The following is a 19961-nucleotide window of genomic DNA, read 5'->3' as shown; positions in this document are numbered from 1 at the left end:
TCACTATCGATCCACTGGTGATATTCTGGCTTATGTTACCCATTTATCGACTAATTCAATGGGAAAGGTTCGGTGAAACACACGTAGTTGCTGTTGACATCTGAAAGGCTTTCAATCATGTCTGGCCTAAAGGTCTTCTAAACAAGCTTCCGTCTTATGGTTTGCCAACTGTTTTTTGTAATTGGTTATCCAGTTTGCTCTCTGATCACTAACTGAGGGTGATGGTAGATAACTTCTCCACTAATGCCGGTGTCCCCCAAGGTTCAGTTCTTTCCCCCACTCTTTTCCTCTTGTATATTAATGGCCTTCTGTCAGTGACTGGAAATCCTATCCATAGTTTTGCCAATGATAGCACATTGCATTCCACTTTCTATTTTGAGAAACCTTGTCCTGCTCAATCAGCTTCAACTTCTCGAAAATCTGCTTCCAATTCCTTAAATGCTGATCTTCAGGTAATTCTGCAGTGGGGCAAAGACAACTCAGTTGATTTCAACCCTTCTAAAACTCAGTCTTCTCTTATATGTCCCAAAAAGGATTCTTCTGCTTCTATGCTTATCTTTGGTGACACTCCGATTTCTAGGCAAATTGATATATCTCTTTTGGAGATTACCCTGACTTCTAATCTCTCTTGGCACAAGCACATTACAAATATTGCTTCCTCTGCATCTAAAAAACTTGGTTTTCTCTTTCGCTCTCGGTGTTACTTTTCTTCCAAACAGCTGCTCACTCTGTACAAATCGCAAATCCACCATACCATGAAATATTGTTCCCTGGGGTGGTGCCCCCATAACTTCTCTCAGGCTTCTTGATTCCATTCAGAAGAGGACAATTAGGTTAATTAATGATTCATCTCTAACAGAGTCTCTCCACTCGCTGTCTCATAGACTTACTGTTTCTGCTGCATGCCTCTACTACAGATACTTCCATGGGCACTGTTCTTCTGAATTAGCTTCTATAATTCCCACTCTCTCTTTCAAAACAGTTCGAATAAGTACAGCCACCTGCCAATATCCATTTACTTTCCAACTTCAGACTCACAGAACCAACTTTTCATCTTCCTCGTTTATTCATTCAACTGCCGTTTTCTGGAACAACCTTCCTTCATACGTATTTCCTGAAAATTAGTCTAGAGAAGTTCAAATTCAGTGTCAACAAATATCTTCTTTCGTCTTCTCAATCTCCAACCCAAGCACGGAACTAAGTACTATAGGTTCTAATACCTCTTGAGGTCTACATAAAAAAAAAAAAAAAGAAAAAAGTCACCTTTGCAAAAGCAAAAACCCTTCCCTTTACCCTTGATGGTAGTTACCCCTTTGAGTAAATCCAAATTCAACACACTGTGATCACTGCCACCTAGTGGTTCCTTTATCTGCAGATTCTTGATGCATGAAGAATCACAATGATAATCAGATCAGAGTTGCCTCCCAAACATGCTGCTGTAGAAAACAAACATCCAATAAATCCACAAAAGCCTTGCTAGTGTGTGTGTGTGACCAACCCACAAATTCCAGTCAACTATTGCTCTGCTCAATAGCTCATTATACTCATCAGATTCATTAGGCCTATAACACACACCTATTCTCATTTTTCCTTTCCCAGTGCTTATGTCACACCAAACAGACTCAACATTACCTTGTCCCCCCACATCAATTGGATGCACTTCCTTAGATGTTATGTGTTTCTTAAGTAACAGCATACCCCTCCTCCCTTCCTGTCCTGTCTATCCTTTCTTGTACACATTGTACTCCTTAAATTCCAGTTCTGCACTGACTGCTTATGTCTGTGTGACACCATGTCTCTAATATCCCAACAATATCTGCCTTTAATGTCTTGATTAGCACTTCCAGATCATCGAATTTATTAACTATACTCCTAGCATTGGTGTATTTGCATGTATACATGCACCTGTTTTTACTCTTAGTTACCCTAACACAGCCCATGTATTTACTTGTTCCACTGACTCTTAGCAGTCCTGGAAATTCCCATTGCCTTGCTTTCCAGGCTGCTGCTCAATTGCATTTCAATAGTAGTGCACTTATATACATACATGTCCTTTCTGTACACATACTGCCCATATTCAAATTCTGCATCCCTTATATGAGTGACACTATCTGATATCCCTACAATGCCTGTATTTGATGACAATCTGTACTTCAAAGTTATTTACTATTCTCTTAGCATTAGTGCCCATGCAAGTATACATACACCTGCTGTTACTCTTAATTAACCTAACACAGCCGATGTATTTACTTGTTCCACAATGACCCATAGCTGTTCTTAAAATCCTTAATACCTTGCTTTCTAGGCTGCAGCATGTTCCAACAGAAGCAGTGCAAGAATCACCTTCACCTCTACCTGCAACACTAGTTAATCTATTAGTCTATGTTAACTCCCCTAAGCTAGCAGTTTCTAACCCACCTAAAACATCTTGATTGCATTAGCAAATATCCTTGCACCACTTCTATTTATGTCTATCCCATTTCTGTAAAAACAGTCTCTCCTGTTAATGAGCAGAGATCAGATTGAGAAAAATTGTATCCGATGAGCCTTGCACAATCTCTCTGGGACCAAACTGAATAATCTGGCAGAGCTTCATATCAGTGTTTTTATTTAAATTAAAAAAAAAAAACAAATTCATATCTTACTTCATTAATATCAATAAATTTATTTAATCATTCACAAAACACTCATTCATATTTCAAATTAAATATTAAATTAAGCCTTATAATGTATTACAGAAAGTAAAATTAATTTAAGTAGCAATTTATACAAGTAACAAATTATGCTCCAATGCATATAGTATTAGTTAGTACAAGGAACAAAAGCTTATATAGCACTAGTGGAAACAAATAATGAATATCTCCCAATGAATAGCTTCCATCTACTCTATTATTATGCAGCAAGGCAGTATACATTTGACTCTGTAAGAACAACACAAGAATAAAACCAATCAATCACATTTGACTTACCACTTACTTTCAGGTCCCTTTATAAAGATACTTCAGTATCAGGTCCCAAACTGTGATGGGGAAGGGGTGGGGCAAATACTTGTAATTTGCTTTATATATTTGGGCAAAAATTATTTGTATTATAAAAATTTGCGAAAAATAAATGAATGAAAAACAAAAGAAAAATATTTAAATGAAAAATAAAACGACACACATTATTACATGTTCATATATATTTAAGTAATACAGAGTATTTTGTGTACCTACTCCATGATAAATTTCCAAATTTAAAATGTATTATAATCTAAGGCCAAAACTATGACTGGCACTGGGTTAAAAGGGTAATTAAATGGGCACCTGACTTATAAACCTGGACAACTCTAACCCAATGGCTTCTGAAAAAAAAAAATAAGCATCATGAACAAAAAACTGACATACAGTAAATAACTGCACCCCCAAATAATGGAACATTCGAGCTAACGGCACATTGAGATCGGGTGTTTACATACAGCACAGATGTCTTGCAGTGACTAAAAAAGAAAATGGCAAGTCACGTGATTACTGTATTTGTTTATGTTCACTATTTTGAAAGTGAATTCTGCATTGATGTCACGGATTATACTGCTGTTTTACATTTTAAATTAACAATCCCTCACTATGGTCCTAAAGTTAATAAAGCTTATACAGAGAAGAAAAGAAGAACAACATTAAAGCTTAGTGACAAACTTGATATAATCCAAGCTATTTACATTAGAGTCACCCTGAAAGTTAATTTATATACCAGATGCATTGTGTCTGTAAATTGCGTGTGTTCTCTGGTCGATTTGCCTGTTAATTTTGGGCAGATGGACTGAGAAGTGGCAACTGAAGTGGCAACTGCATATGGGGAGTTGATGAAAAACCCCAGTTTCTGGGGGGGGGGGACCTTACTATCTATGCCCGAGACCAGCCACAGATTGAAGAAATGCCCATAAAAGTTCCTCGCATCATCGACAGGATTTAAACCTGGGCCTTTTCCACCTGGTGTGGGGAGGATGATGATGATACCACAGTGCTACCTGTGCAGACTAAACTTGATATAATAAAGAAAATAGAAAGGGGCATAAGCAAGAGTGTATTAATGGCAGAATACAACATTGGATCGTCAACATGTTTATGTTTTTTATGTGCAATTAATAAAATGGCAGTCTTAATCTCTCTATTTCTCATTTAGCATCATTATTTCTGCATTAAATATATTAAAAATAAAAAACTTTTTAGAAAGCAGAAAAATTAAAATAACAGCACCTTGAATCTCTGAAGGTGCCATTATTCTGAAAGTCTACTGTATTTGTAGTATTCAATATAAAAAGCTATTAATTATCTAACTTCAAATTCAAAAAGGGAAAAAAAAAAAAAAAAAAATTTACTTCATTAACACGAAAACCAAATATACATAATTATCCTTAATCATAATAGCATATTTAGCTACAATAATCAATATATTCAAACCTCCCAAACACTGCATCACCCATTTTTGGCTAGATTCAGCCATTTCATTGAAATTGATAAATCCAGTAAACCACATGAAAATTGGCAAATTAGGGAATTTTCTAATTTTCAAGTGGTTACATTGAATGAAAGAAGCTGCAATTCAATGCAATCTAAGGATCAGCCTTTCAATGACAAATGGCCAATTCTTTGATTAACCATTTGACAAAGCACAGTGATTATGAAGAGAGATTTACCTCTGGGCAAAGTTTTGCCATGGTCCAGTGAAATTGAGAAATTTATTAGGTCATGGAATTGTTCAAATGCTAGTTCATGAAAAGTTTAGTGCCTCACTAATAATAAGCAATGGATAAGTTTTTTTGAGTTTCATGATTTTTACATTAATAGTTAGACTGAAAAAAATGATTCACTAAACACCTTTATTATTCACCATATTTTTAAAATGTCAAAGTTGTAGTTTTTGTAAACATGGCAACTTTCATTCATTTGTATTTTTATCTGTCTTTATGCTGTCTAAAAATCCATGCTGTAAATAGTCACAGCATGAAGCTGCAAAGGGGATAGGGGATCTTGTTTTACCAATCTAATTGAATACTATGATGTGGTAACAAAGGAAACGAATATAAAAATAACTTTGACATCATATTCTTAGGTTTCAGAAAAGATTTTGATACTGTTGTACATTAAAGGCTGCTGTACATATGCGGCCCTAGGATACTTTTATTAAATATTATTATAATAAAAATTTTGACATTTGGCATCTCCAGACATTGGCACCCCTATGCCATGCTTACCATGTTCCACAGGCCCTGCTGCTGTACAAATTGGAGCAGTGTGGTATTAAGGGAAAGTTACTGGTATGGATAAAGGGATGGTTGAGTGCGAGAAGACAGAGTGGTAATTAATGGACACCACACTTCATGGACTAATGCTATTAATGGAGTTCCCCACAGTTCTGTGATGGGTCCATTGTTGTTTTGTGTATTTATTAATGATACTGATGAAGTTATTTCAACCTTAATGTCTAAGTTTGCAAATGATACAAAGGTTTGCAGGGTGGTTAATTACAGTAATGGATGTATGCTACTGCAACAGGATCTAGAAAGATTAAAAGTTTTGGGCAGATGGACTGAGAAGTGGCAACTGAAGTTTAACATTTATAAATACAATGTACTGCATATGGGGAGCAGCAACTCCAAAACAACAATACCAAGTGTGTGATACCATACTCAGGGTAGTGGAAAATGAAAAGTACCTGGGAGTAACTGTGCAGTCAGATATGGTTCTCTCTGAGAAGTGCAGATGGGCTGCTAGGTCAGCTCATGGGGTTTTTTCAATTACATATGGGAATTTTGCCAATAGTAGTAGTAGTAGTAGTAGTAGTGGCACTTGATGCAAGAAAGCAAGTGTAGGAGCTTATGCAGTATCAGCCAAAAAAAAAAAAAACCACACCATACCCTCCAAATGCCTGTCCAGTTCCTCCTTAAATTTATTTAACCTATCAACTTCCACAACGACAGATGGAAGTTTGTTCCAGCAATTAACCACCCGCTGGCTAAAGGCAAATTTCCGCACATCTATTCTACATCTATCCTTTCTTAATTTGAACTTATGTCCCCGTAGGTTCGTATTCTGAACAAGTGGGAGGATCCCATCAGAATTCAGCGTGCTCAACCCATTCAAGGCCTTATAGACCTCAATCAGATCACCGCGCAGGTGCCTAGTCTCCAGCCACTGCAATTTGCAGAACTTAAGCCTCTCTTGGTAAGAGGATCCCTTCATTCCCCTCACCAATCGTGTTGCTCTTCTCTGTACACGCTCAAGCAAATCTACATCCTTCCTAAAATGAGGCCTCCAGACCTGTACGCAGTACTCAAGGCGTGGCCTGACCATTGCCTTATACAGAGGGACAATCACCTCCTTTTCCCTGCTAGCAAAATTCCTATATATCATTGACAAAACCCCGTGACCTGCCCTAGCAGCCTGTCTGCATTGCTCAGAAAACTTCATATCTGACTGCACAATTATTCCCAGGTCTTTTTCATTTTCTACCACCTTAAGCGTAGTACCACACAGTTGGTACGTTTCTCTGGGGTTACTTCTACCCATATGCAGTACTTTGCATTTGTCAAGGTTAAACTTCAGTTGCCACTTCTTAGCCCATTTGCCCAAATTATCTAGATCCTGTTGCAGTAGCACACTGCCATGACTGTCATTAACAACCCTGCCAACCTTCGTGTCATCTGCAAACTTCGACATTAAGCTTGATATACCTTCATCAATATCATTGATAAATATACAAAACAACAGTGGACCCAACACCGAACCCTGTGGGACTCCACTAATAACATTGGTCCACGAAGAGCAGCCCCCATTGATTACCACCCTCTGTCTTCTCCCACTTAACCATCCTTTTATCCATTGTAGCAACTTACCCTTAATATCATTCTGCTCCAATTTGTACAGTAGTCTTCCATGCGCAACAGTGTCAAAAGCTTTCCTGAAATCCAAGTATATGATATCAAAATTATTTTTTGCATCCAGTTCCTTTGTGACCACATCATAATAACCAATCAAATTTGTCAGACAAGACTTTCCCTTAACAAACCCATGCTGTGTCTGAATTATTGCTGCAGTCTTGTCTAGATGATCCTGCAATGCATCTTTAACCAGTGACTCCATTATTTTACCTGGAACAGAAGTTAAACTAACTGGTCTGTAATTATTCGTGTCACCCTTCGAACCTCCTTTGTGAATTGGGGATACATTTGCACATCTCCAGTCCGTGGGAACCTCCCCTGAATCCAAGGATGCTCTCATAATTATGGCTAAGGTTTGCTTAGTTGCTTTGCCGCCTCCTCCAATACAACTGGATAGATCCCATCCACCCCAGGTGCCTTTCTTATGTTTAACTTCAACAATTTCTCCTCCACTTTGCTCTCAGTTATTACAAAATCATTAAGCACACTGCTACAATTTGATAACCTTCTTCCATTTTCAAACTGTAATAATTCCTCACGTGTGAATGTAGATGCAAAATACTCATTCAGTTTGTTTGCTATCTGAGCAGGATCATCAACAGTCAAACCATCGATGTCAAGTGGACCAATCATATTCATTCCCTTCCTTTTAGAGTTTATATAAGTAAAGAAATCCTTGCTGTTTTTCTTAGCATCTTTTGCCAAAGATTTCTCGTAATCCGCCTTTGCCTGCCAAACCTCCTTTGTGACCTGATTACAGACTAGCTTATATCTGCTACAGACTTCTGCGTCGCCTGATAATTTATATGCATCCCATGCATTTTTCTTCTCTGTCACGAGTCTCATTAGTTCATTTGATAACCATTTAGGCCTAAACCTTGAACAATATTTCTTCATCGGTATGAAAAGTCTAGTAGCTTCCACGATTAATTCCTTGAATGCTTCCCACTTAGAATTTACTGTTTGTAACATCGTCAGTTGATCCCACTGTACAGAATTTAAAAACTGTCTGAGACCAGTGTACTCCCCTTTACGGAAGCAAAAACCCTTTCCTTTACCCCTGACGGTAGTTACCTCTTTGAGTAAATCCCACTTCAGCACACTGTGATCACTGCCACCTAGTGGTTCCTTTATCTGCAAATTCGTAATACACGAATGATCACTGCTGATAACCAGATCAAGAGTATTACTTTCTCTGGTTGCCTCTCGAACATGCTGCTGCAGAAAACAATCATCCAATAAATCCACAAAAGTCTGACTAGTGTGTGAGTGACCAACCCACAAGTTCCAGTCAATATCTGGGAAGTTAAAATCCCCCATTATAAGACATTCTGATTTACTGGCCCACTATTTCTCTGTACAATTGTTCATTGTACTCATTCGAGTCATTAGGCCTGTAACACACTCCTACTGTTATTTTTGCTTTTGCAGTGCTTATGTCACACCAAACTGACTCAACAGTGCACTGTCCATCTCTATCAACTGGATGCACTTCTTTTGATTTTATGTTTTTCTTAATTAACAGCATAACACCTCCTCCCTTTCTGTCCTGTCTATCCTTTCTGTACACATTGTACTCCCCAAATTCCAATTCTGCATTCCTTATATCTTTGTGACACCACGTCTCTGCTATCCCAACAATATCCGCCTTTGATGTCTTGACCAACACTTCAAATTCATCAAATTTATTTACTATACTTCTAGCATTGGTATACATACAAGCATACATGCTCCTATGCCTATTCCTTGTTACCCTAACACATCCCATATACCCAACTATTCCAGGATGACTGCCATCCGTCCCTGAAACCCCCAACACCCCTCGCTCCAGGTCGCTTCTTATTCTAATAGAAGTTTTGGAAGAATCACCTTCACCTCTGCCTGCGGTTACTGTTAAACTATTAGTCTTTGTATCCCCCCAAGCTAGCAGTTTTCCGACCCACCTAACACTGCCTCGATAGCATCAGCAAATATTCTTGCACCCTTTCTATTTAAGTGTATCCCATCCCTGTAGAAGCAATCTCTCCTGTTAACAAGTACAGTCCAGGCTGAAAAAAATTCTACCCCTTGAGCCTTGCACAATCTTTCCAGGGCCGAATTGATCGACAAGGCTCTCATCATATACTCCCTCCTATCGTGTCTGGGCAGAATTGCAGACACTTTCAAATTCAACCCTAATTCTCGGCTTTTTTTCAACAGTGACCTGTACTTGTTGAGTAATTCTGCCGGTCTCCTACTCTTAATATCATTAGTGCCAACGTGTACAACTATATCACCTTTTGTGCCCTTGAAAGATGATATCCGCTCTACAACGTCATCAACCTTTGCCCCTGGCAGACATACCCTGGTCCTGTTCCACCTATCCTTTTTACATAGCATGTTCCCCGTTTCCCTGACAATAGAGTCACCAACAACTAATAGTTCCTGTGGGACCAGCGCATTCTGCCTTGGGGTTTGCCGCTGTGTTGCGCGATGACCAAGTGCAAGCTCTGGCGTTGATGTGGGCAGCTGAGAGCTTGATGGGCCCCTCAATTTATTTCCTTCGAGGGCATCCACCCTGTCCTTCAAACTCTCATATAGGCCCATAACAACGCTGAGTTGTCGCCTGATTTCCTTACACTCCTTACATCGCGCACACACAAAGACATCCCCCATGGCAATATCATGTTCCGTTCCAGAGAGTTCGGCAAACATTTCACAAGTTGCACATTTTTTTAGGCTGTGACGCGTTGGAGAATCGTCCCCCTCAGTTCTCCCCCGAGTCACAACACTCCTGCCACTTTGTGCCCGTTGCTTTTCTGCTCTAGTTCGGGGCATGGTAGTTTAAATTAATAAAATCAATAAATTAAATGTCAGTAGTATTTGAATAGAAACTATGAAATAGAAACAGTGAAGCGTATTACTATATAATTATGCGTTAGAGCTACCTAGCTACCTCAATTAAAAAATTTGAATTCCCTACAAAAACTTTGAATTCCCTATATACAAAAACAATGGCTACAAAAATCGAACAAAAATAACGGTTTTACCTATCGTAAGTAAAATCCACAAAAACTCTTTATCTAAATTAAAATAAAAATAACCAGCATAACTATAACTATATGACTACGTATTAAGTACAATATAAAACAACAATCATGTAAATAAAAGGCAAACACTTATCGTTTTTGCGGAGCCTGTAACTGACAGCTGTAACTTTTAAATAGAGTCAGTGCCCTCCAATATACATAAGGAGGTGATTATCCCATTATACAAAGCAATGATTAGGCCAAAACTTAGGTACTGCATATAGGTCTGGAGGCCTCATTTTAGGAAGGATGTGGATCTGTTGGAATGGATGCAAAGATTAGTTAGGGGAATAAAAGGGTATCTTACAAGAAAAGCTTCAGTTATGTAAATTGCTACATAAGGAGACTAGATATCTGCGAGGAGATCTGATTGAGGAGTTTGAGACTTTGACTAAGCTAAATGCTGATAGCATCCTTCCTCAAACTACACACAAGAGGATATAAATTCAAATTGTGAAATGACAGAAAGATAGATGTGGATATTTGCCTTCAGACAGTGAGTAGTTGATTGTGTGAACAAACTTTCATCTTCTGTTGTGCAAGTTGGCAGTTTTAATAATTAAAAAAACTAGACAAACTATTAGAGGGGATAAACAGATGATATGGGAAGTTATTTTTATATATATATATATATATATACAGTCGATTCCGGTTATTTGGGACACGTCAGGACTAGTGCATTTTGGCCCAATTAAGCGGATGCCTCAGTTATCCGAAGTTTCGCGTAAAGAGTTAAAAATACAATGGACCCCCACTTTACAATTGGCTCACTGAACAATCAAATCACTTTACGATAGCATTAGCATTAGCATTTTTAGAGGCATTTGATGCAAGAAAGCAAGCTTATGCAGCATCAGCCAAAAAAAAAAAAAAAACCCCACTTCCACTTCACCCCTCTGTTCGTTCAAAATACCTGTCCAGCTGAGCCTTAAACTTATTTAGGCTATCAACATCCACCACAAGGGATGGCAGTCTGTTCCACCAACCAACCACCCGCTGGCTAAAGGCAAATTTCCGCACGTCTATCCTACATCTGTCTTTCCTCAATTTGAATTTATGCCCTCTCAGGTGATTTTTCTGAGCTAGAGGAAGAATCCCACAGCATTGAGCATGCTTAAACCATTCAAGGCTTTATACACCTCTATCAGATCACCTCGCTGGTGCCTAGTCTCCAGACACTGTAATTTGCAAAACTTAAGCCTTTCTTCGTAAGAGCACCCCTTTGTTCCATTCACTAATCTTGTTGCCCTTCTCTGTACTCGTTCCAGCAGCTCTACATCCTTCTTGAAATGAGGCCTCCAGACCTGTATACAGTACTCTAGGTGTGGCCTGACCATTGCCTTATACAATGGAATAATCACCTCCTTATCCCTGCTGGAAAAATTCCTGTATATCATTGACAATACTCCATGAGCTACTCTTGCAGCCCGTCTGCACTGCTCAGAGAACTTCATATCTGCCTGCACAATCACCCCCAAGTCCCTTTCATTCTCTACCACTGTCAGTGTAGTACCACAGAGTTGATACGTTGCTCTGGGGTTGCTTTTTCCCATGTGTAGTACTTTACATTTGTCAATGTTAAACTTCATTTGCCACCTCTCAGCCCATCTGCTCAACCTTTCCAGATCCTGTTGTAGCAGCATAGTGTCAGTAGTGTCCTTGACAACCCTGCCAACTTTTGTATCATCTGCAAACTTGGACATTAAGCTTGATATACCATCATCAATATCATTTATAAATACAGAAAACAATAATGGACCCAACACTGAGCCCTGAGGGACTCCACTAATAACATTAGTCCACGATGAGCAGTGTCCATTGATTACCACTCTCTGTCTTCTCCCCCTCAACCACCCCTTTATCCATAGCAGCAATTTGCCTCCAATGTCACACTGCTCCAATTTGTGTAGCAGTCTTCCATGTGCAACAGTATCAAAAGCCTTTCTAAGATCCAAGTATATAATATCAAAGTTATTCCCTGCATCCAGTTCTTTTGTGACTGCATCATAGTATCCAATCAAGTTGGTCAGGCAAGACTTCCCCTTAACCAAACCATGCTGTGTCTGAGCTATAACTGAAGTCTTGTCTAAATGATCCTGCAGTGCTTCTTTAACCAGTGCCTCCATTAATTTTCCTGGAACAGAAGTTAAGCTCACAGGTCTATAATTACTTGTGTCAGCCTTTGATCCTCCTTTGTGAATTGGGGTCACATTTGCACATTTCCAGTCTATGGGTACCTCCCCTGAGTCCAAGGAAGCTCTCATAATTATGGCTAAGGGTTTGCTTACTTCCTTTGCTGCCTCCTTTAATATAACTGGATAGATCCCATCCACCCCGGGTGCCTTTCTTGTGTTTATCTTCAACAGTTTCTCCTCCACTTTACTCCCAGTTATTTCAAGATTCTGTAGCTTACTGCTAGAGTTGAATACACCTCTGGCATTCCCCTCGCTGAATAACTCCTCATGTGTGAATGTCGATGCAAAATATTCATTTAGTTTGTTATCTACCTGAGCAGGATCATCAACAGTTGACCCATCAATATCAAGTGGACCAATCTGATTCATCCCCTTCCTTCTAGAGTTTACATAAGTAAAGAACTCTTTGCTGTTTTTCTTTGCATCCCTTGCCAAGGATTTCTCGTAATCTGCCTTCGCCTGCCTAGCCTCCTTTGTAACTTGGTTGCATATCAACTTGTATCTATCATAGGCTTCTGTGTCATGTGTTAATTTGTAAGTATCCCATGCATTTTTCTTCTCTGCCATATGCCTCATTAGTTCATCTGACATCCATTTTGGCCTAAACTTTGAACAATATTTCTTAGTTGGTATGTAAAGCCTAGTAGCTTCCAAGATAAGTTCTTTGAATGCTTCCCATTTTGAATTTGCTGTTGGTAACATCATCAGTTGGTCCCACTGTATAGAATTTAAATACTGTCTCAGTCCATCGTAGTCGCCTTTACGGAAACAATAACCCTTCCCTTTACCCCTAATGGTAGTTACCTCTTTCAGTAAATCCCACTTCAGCACACTGTGATCACTGCCACCTAGTGGTTCATTTATCTGCAGATTCTGAATGCATGAAGAATCACTGCTGATAATCAAATCAAGAGTATTACTCCCTCTAGTTGCCTCCCGAACATGCTGATGTAGAAAACAATCATCCAATAAATCCACAAAAGCCCTGCTAGTGTGTGAGTAACCAGCCCCCAAATTCCAGTCAATATCTGGGAAATTAAAATCTCCCATTATAAGACTCTCTGATTTACTGGCCCACTATTTCCCTGTACAGTTCCTTATTATACTCATCAGAGTCATTAGGCCTATAGCACACTCCTACTCTCAATTTTGATCTCCCAATGCTTATGTCACCCCAAACTGACTCAACACTGCACTGTCCAGCGATGTCGACTGGCTTCACTTCCTTGGTTTTTATGTGTTTCTTAACTAATAGCATAACCCCTCCCCCCTTCCTATCCTTTCTGTAGACGTTGTACTCCCCAAATTGCATTTCTGCATCCCTTATATCTGTGTGACACCACGTCTCTGATATCCCAACAATATCTGCCTTTGATGTTTTGAGCAATACCTCAAATTCATCAAATTTATTTACTAAACTCCTAGCATTGGTGTACACGCAAGTATACCTGCACCTGTTTCTATTCTTAGCTACCCTAACACAACCCATGTGTTTACTTGTACCGCAATGGCTCCCAGCAGTCTCTGAAATACCATGCATCTTGTTTTTCATGCTTCTGCTCATTCTAATAGAAGCAGTGCAAGAATCTCTTTCACCTCTGCCAGTGGCTACTGTCAATCTATTGGTCTTTGTCTCCCCCCAAGCTAGCAGTTTTCCGACCCACCTAACACTGCCTCGATAGCATCAGCAAATATTCTTGCACCCTTTCTATTTAAGTGTATCCCATCCCTGTAGAAGCAATCTCTCCTGTTAACAAGTACAGTCCAGGCTGAAAAAAATTCTACCCCTTGAGCCTTGCACAATCTTTCCAGGGCCGAATTGATCGACAAGGCTCTCATCATATACTCCCTCCTATCGTGTCTAGGCAGAATTGCAGACACTTTCAAATTCAACCCTAATTCTCGGCTTTTGTTCAACAGTGACCTGTACTTGTTAAGTAATTCTGCCGGTCTCCTACTCTTAATATCGTTAGTGCCAACGTGTACAACTATATCACCTTTTGTGCCCTTAAAAGATGATATTCGCTCTACAACGTCATCAACCTTTGCCCCTGGCAGACATACCCTGGTCCTGTTCCACCTATCAGGTGGAACAGGACCAGGGTATAGACTCACCATAGTAAAGTACCGTTCACTATAAGATGTGTAGTAAGCGCCGATCATTGTGATCACATTTGTGAATTGAATTTTAATTCTATTAAACAGTGATTCTAATTAGCGAAAATAGGAGGAAGAATATATGGCCAGAGTTCATTCATGGTATTCAGGAACTGCCAGTGTCCCCAAAATTCAATTATAAAGTGTGGAACTGGAAATGGGATTGGCTTTGACAAAATGGTAGAGATGATAGAAGAATCAGACAATGGAAATTCAATGACAACTCAAGTAACAGTTCACAACAAAAAGGTTGACTGACGCTTGTAAAATACTGTTCACACTTCTATCCCTTGCGTCTTAAAATATATATTTTCCAAGTAATAATAAGACAAGGATACCATACAACTACTGCGAGCAGTAAAGCAACTCTGTTTCCTATCAATCATTCCCTCCACTTCACTATACCCCCCACATTGGGTAACTAAACCTAATATGAGCCATAAGTCTTTTAGCTACATGTGTGGTGTTCACAACTTGATCTGCATCTCGTATGAATGAATGGGGGGGGGAACAACACAAGGCTACCCTGCTCCCTTTGTCTGGATCAACTAATTATAGATTCAACTGAAGAAGTCTAAAGAATTCCTCTAGTTGCAGATGGGATAGGAATCAAGCCCAGACCTCTCCAACCAAGTGAGTAGCATGCATTATGTAAAGAGCTAACACACTGGGCGATGTATGATGATGAAAGTGTGTAAATAATAAATGTTAATGTATAAAAAACAATACATGTATGCATTTTTATTGCTTTCCAGGTTTAATACTAATTGATTAAATTTTTAGTCTGAGTATTTAAGTGAAACTTAAATTAAACAACAGGATCTGGAAAGGTTGAGCAGATGGGCTGAGAGGTGGCAAATGAAGTTTAACATTGACAAATGTAAAGTACTACACATGGGAAACAGCAACCCCAGAGCAACGTTATCAACTCTGTGGTACTACACTGACAGTGGTAGAGAATGAAAGGGACTTGGGGGTGGTTGTGCAGGCAGATATGAAGTTCTCTGAGCAGTGCAGACTGGCTGCAAGAGTAGCTCATGGAGTATTATCAATGATATACAGGAATTTTTCCAGCAGGGATAAGGAGGTGATTATTCCCTTGTATAAGGCAATGGTCAGGCCACACCTAGAGTACTGTATACAGGTCTGGAGGCCTCATTTCAAGAAGGATGTAGAGCTGCTGGAACGAGTACAGAGAAGGGCAACAAGATTAGTGAATGGAACAAAGGGGTGCTCTTACGAAGAAAGGCTTAAGTTTTGCAAATTACAGTGTCTGGAGACTAGGCACCAGCGAGGTGATCTGATAGAGGTGTATAAAGCCTTGAATGGTTTGAGCATGCTCAATGCTGATGGGATTCTTCCTCTAGCTCAGAATAATCACCTGAGAGGGCATAAATTCAAATTGAGGAAAGACAGATGTAGAATAGACGTGCGGAAATTTGCCTTTAGCCAGCGGGTGGTTGGTTGGTTGGTGGAACAGACTTCCATCCCTTGTAGTGGAGGTTGATAGCCTAAATAAGTTTAAGGCTCAGCTGGACAGGTATTTTGAACGAACAGAGGGGTGAAGTGGAAGTGGGGTTTTTTTTTTTTTTTTTGGCTGATGCTGCATAAGCTTGCTTTCTTGCATCAAATGCCTCTACTAATGCTAATGCTAAAATTGAATTGGCAAGGCCATAAATTTGACCATGAAAATGCATCTCACCTTTGTAATAACAAAAAAAAAAAAAAAAAAAAAAACACTAAAATAAAATTCTGTTTATACTCGTGGACGCTACAGGTTACTAAATTCATTTTATTTTCAATGTATCATATTATTTTATATGTATGTTTTATTTGTATATTATTTATTATCCTATGTACGAATGTGAGTGAACATTTGGGGTGAACTTTTTTTTTTTTTTTTGGCTGATGCTACATAAGCTTGCTTTTTTTCATTATATGCCTCTACTAATGCTAATATGTGTATTAATAAGTATGTATGTAAGTGAGTGTATTTGAGTAAGTATACAAGTGCCTGTGAGATTGTGTGGGTAAGTTTGGGTAGATGTATATGTCATCAAATCAGTGACTGAGTAAATCTGGTGTTTTGCTTCCATGTATATGTCAGGTGTATTACATAACACTGTAATATGTCAGGTGGAAACAAGTCTGCTTTACCCGGGGGGGGAACAACAATCAAAGTGTGTGCAATAATCTAATTCAGGGTGCTATTATGAATGAATTGAATGTGCATAAATGCAAATTGAATGACTGTCCCATATATATGGACTGTTGTACCCTGAATATATATAAAATGTAATGTTATTTCTGGGTTAAGCAGTACAAATGAGAGTGTAAAGACTGGTCACTTGTGTAAACTATGTGAATGCAACGTGATTTGCTCAAAAGAAAAAAAAAAAAAAAGTCCTGTCTTAGTAGACATCTTCATTGAGACTGTCCCATATACATGGACTGTTGTACCCTGAATATATATATATAAAATGTAATGTTATTTCTGGGTTAAGCAGTACAAACCTCACGGGCTCACATCTGGTGAGTATGGGACTGACAAACCCAGGGTCCTGAGCTGGATATCATCATTCTTCTCTTTCTTGGTGATTTTGACTCTCTTTCTCAGGGTATCTCAGGAATTTTTTTTTTTTTTTGGCTGGTGCAGCATAAGCCTCAGGCTTCCTTGCACCATATAGTTAATAATAATAATAATAAAAAATTTTAAAAAATGAGAGCGTAAAGACTGGTCACTTGTGTAAACTATGTGAATGCAATGTGATTTGCTCAAAAAAAAAAAAAAAAAAAAAGTCCTGTCTTAGTAGATGTCTTCATTTAGGTGGCACTTGTGCCCCATCTGAATGTGTGATAATGGATGAAACATGGTAAATGAGCGAGTGTTGTGTACTGTTCAAAACCAGTCTTTTCTAAATAAGTATTAAAAAAAATGTACTTGTGTAATTGTTAGTATGATAGCTATATTGAGTGGAATAAATGGTATGTGTTGTTCTAGCAGGGTCCCCTTCCAAATTTGACTGCTGTGGGGGGAACCTATATGGAACCCCCCAACACTGCTGATGCCATTCCCTTATTTGTGGAATGGCATGGGTATGCTGACACTGGCTACAGCTGGTCTGGGATTCATAGGGAACCATTGTCCTCAGTGCAATCTCTGCCCAACATAGAGCACCCTAGCCCTATACTTTATTACCAACTTACCCATATTCCCATCCCTATTTTTAGTCTGGTGGCCCCTACCAACACATATCTTTTACTTTTCTTGCCCTCCCCCAATATGGATGATGGACTTCTTTCACAGGGGCACCCCTCTATTCCTTTAACTTCCTACTTCTTGGTGGACAGCCTTCCTGTCATCCACCCTAACCTTCTTGCCCTACTTTCCTTCCCCCTTATTGTCATCCCTTTCACGTGTTCCCCTTGCAGAGGTTTTTTTTTACATAGGGAGGACCCCGGTGTTAAAAAAAAAAAAAAGGAGCAGTACAGGGTTCATCCCCACCAGTCTTTCTTCTACTGTACCCAACTGCCTCCCCAAGGTGGTGGACAGGAACACAGTCTAAATGGCGTCTAAATGCCAAAGAACAACCAACATAACCCCCACACTACATTATGCAAACCAACACAAATACCTCTGGCATTTACAGTTTGTACTGCATTACAAAGCATACTTTGCAGGGTAAACCCCTGGTGCCACAAGACAAGAAACACTACCACTACACTCATGGACGGATGTACACACGAGATCGAAGGAATCCACAAGGTAGCGAATACAAGACATTATTTAGTAATCGAGTGGGCTAGAGCCAGTATCCACTCAAATGCATATATTTTGCTTAAAAGAAATGTAAGCGGTGCGAAACCATATGGCCGTAATACGGAGGAGAATTGGAATGATGGGAAGAGGAAATTATGCAGAAATTAAAAGGAAAACACAAGAGGGAAAAATGGCGTCAATGGGGCCCGGACCTGCCTGTGGGCAGGGAACTTGAAGAAGAAGATTAATTAAGAACCCATTTCGAAGAAAATCGACGACCGCCGGTTATATTTACTGTACTTTTTTTTAAAAACACTGTACGTTACCTTTCGTTCCAAAAAAAAAAAAAAAAAAAAAAAATGAAAGCGACTACACTTGTACAATAACTTTCAGTACAGAAATGCAATAATTTCTGCGGCCTTTTTTGACTATAATATAACACCATGCGGAAAATTTCATGACATGTCGACAAAGGTCAGGTACCGAAGTTGGGCTGTACAAACAAAAAAAAAAAAACAAATTTTCTCACTTCCTAAAATAGTTAGACGCGCACCATAATATCTATAAATGCAAACAATATATACCTCTTCTAAACCGAAGGACGAATAAACAGCTTTACTTAGAAAACACGCAATTACAAAAAAGACACTAAGCATAGTGACACATACGTATTTGACGCCACACAACTTAAACACAAACAACGAAGTACACAACATGACGTGCCTCGTGATTATAGAGTGACCTCTGGATTTTTAAACCGGCACACAGAATACATATACGAATTCATCAATTTGGTAATTTGGACTAATAAGAGAGGGGATGGTCAGAATTAGTGACCACACAAACACGTAGGCAGCTGGATGGCATCCTGCGTATCATCACTGTACTAATGTCAGTTCCTGTGGCTACACCCAACTCAGGTTGGCAGTATTCGATGATGACGAATGGAATCTTCGGACTATTGTTTACAGCTTCTTTCGGTTCTTTCCACCATTTCAAGCAGTCTACCAAAACATTTCCTAGATGAGGCAGCACCATTACTATTTGGTGATTATATCATCCACTGACGATCTAGACATCATAGGGTTCCTTCCTACTGTTAGAGCCAGATAGTGGTCTGTTCTGGTTGACGCAACCCTCCAGCGACCTTGGCTCTTCTTGTAATGGTTCCTGTCTCCTGAAACTGCAGAGACAACACTGCATGTCTTTTGTCGGCCCAATCAATATGGCATTTCTGGTGAACTGCAGTTGGCATATGATCAATACTACTAAGAAACACTTTCAAAAATTAATTCCTGTAAACAAATTTACAGCGTGTTTTAAGTTATTTATACTGGAGGTTAAAGATTTTGTGACATACTTAAACAAACTGGCCTTGTGCATAACCTGTTTTTAAATGCACAGTATTTAAATTCTATACAGTGGCACCAACTGATGATGTTGCCAACAGCAAATTCTAAATGGGAAGCTATTAGGCTTTTCAGAGCCGTGCCGAGGGTGAGGCAAACGAAGCTCTTGTCTCAGGTTCATAGCTGAGACAAGAACCACAAGCATGAACCACAAGCATGTTCAACCGGTTCGGTCGAACACGACGTCGCGCACAAATGATCTAAATAATAATCATCTGCATCTTTTCCGCATCTATCAACGAGCCTACCGCCGTCTAAATGTCTAATTACCAGAGCCGGAACTAGGCAATCCTACACCTGGGACAAAAAGTGTTATAAGTACACCCCCATTATATGCAGGTAGTCAATCTTTCAGTAGCGTAGCTAGGGTCGTCGACGCCCAGGGGAAACATGTCTTCCTGGCGTCCCTGATTATGATAGATGATTCCTTCAGTTTGCGCCCCTGAAGCTCGG

At 39.4% G+C, this 19961-nt stretch overlaps 1 protein-coding gene across 1 annotated transcript in view; it reads right to left on the bottom strand.

Annotated features, from left to right (window-relative positions):
• LOC150081108 (all-trans retinoic acid-induced differentiation factor-like) overlaps positions 1–18812 on the bottom strand; it is a 63288-nt gene extending 44476 nt beyond the window's left edge. The window contains exon 1 of the mRNA XM_090381323.1: positions 18684–18812. Within this exon, the coding sequence (XP_090237449.1) occupies positions 18684–18755 (72 nt within the window). The 5' untranslated portion in view covers positions 18756–18812. The remainder of the gene's footprint in view (positions 1–18683) is intronic.
• Between the last annotated feature and the right edge of the window lie 1149 nt (positions 18813–19961).

This window comes from Mastigoproctus giganteus, chromosome 9 (genome assembly GCF_048544385.1).
Source record: "Mastigoproctus giganteus isolate SK-2022 chromosome 9, ASM4854438v1, whole genome shotgun sequence".
NCBI lineage: Eukaryota > Metazoa > Arthropoda > Arachnida > Uropygi > Thelyphonidae > Mastigoproctus > Mastigoproctus giganteus.
This window is presented reverse-complemented; position numbering and strand designations above follow the sequence as displayed.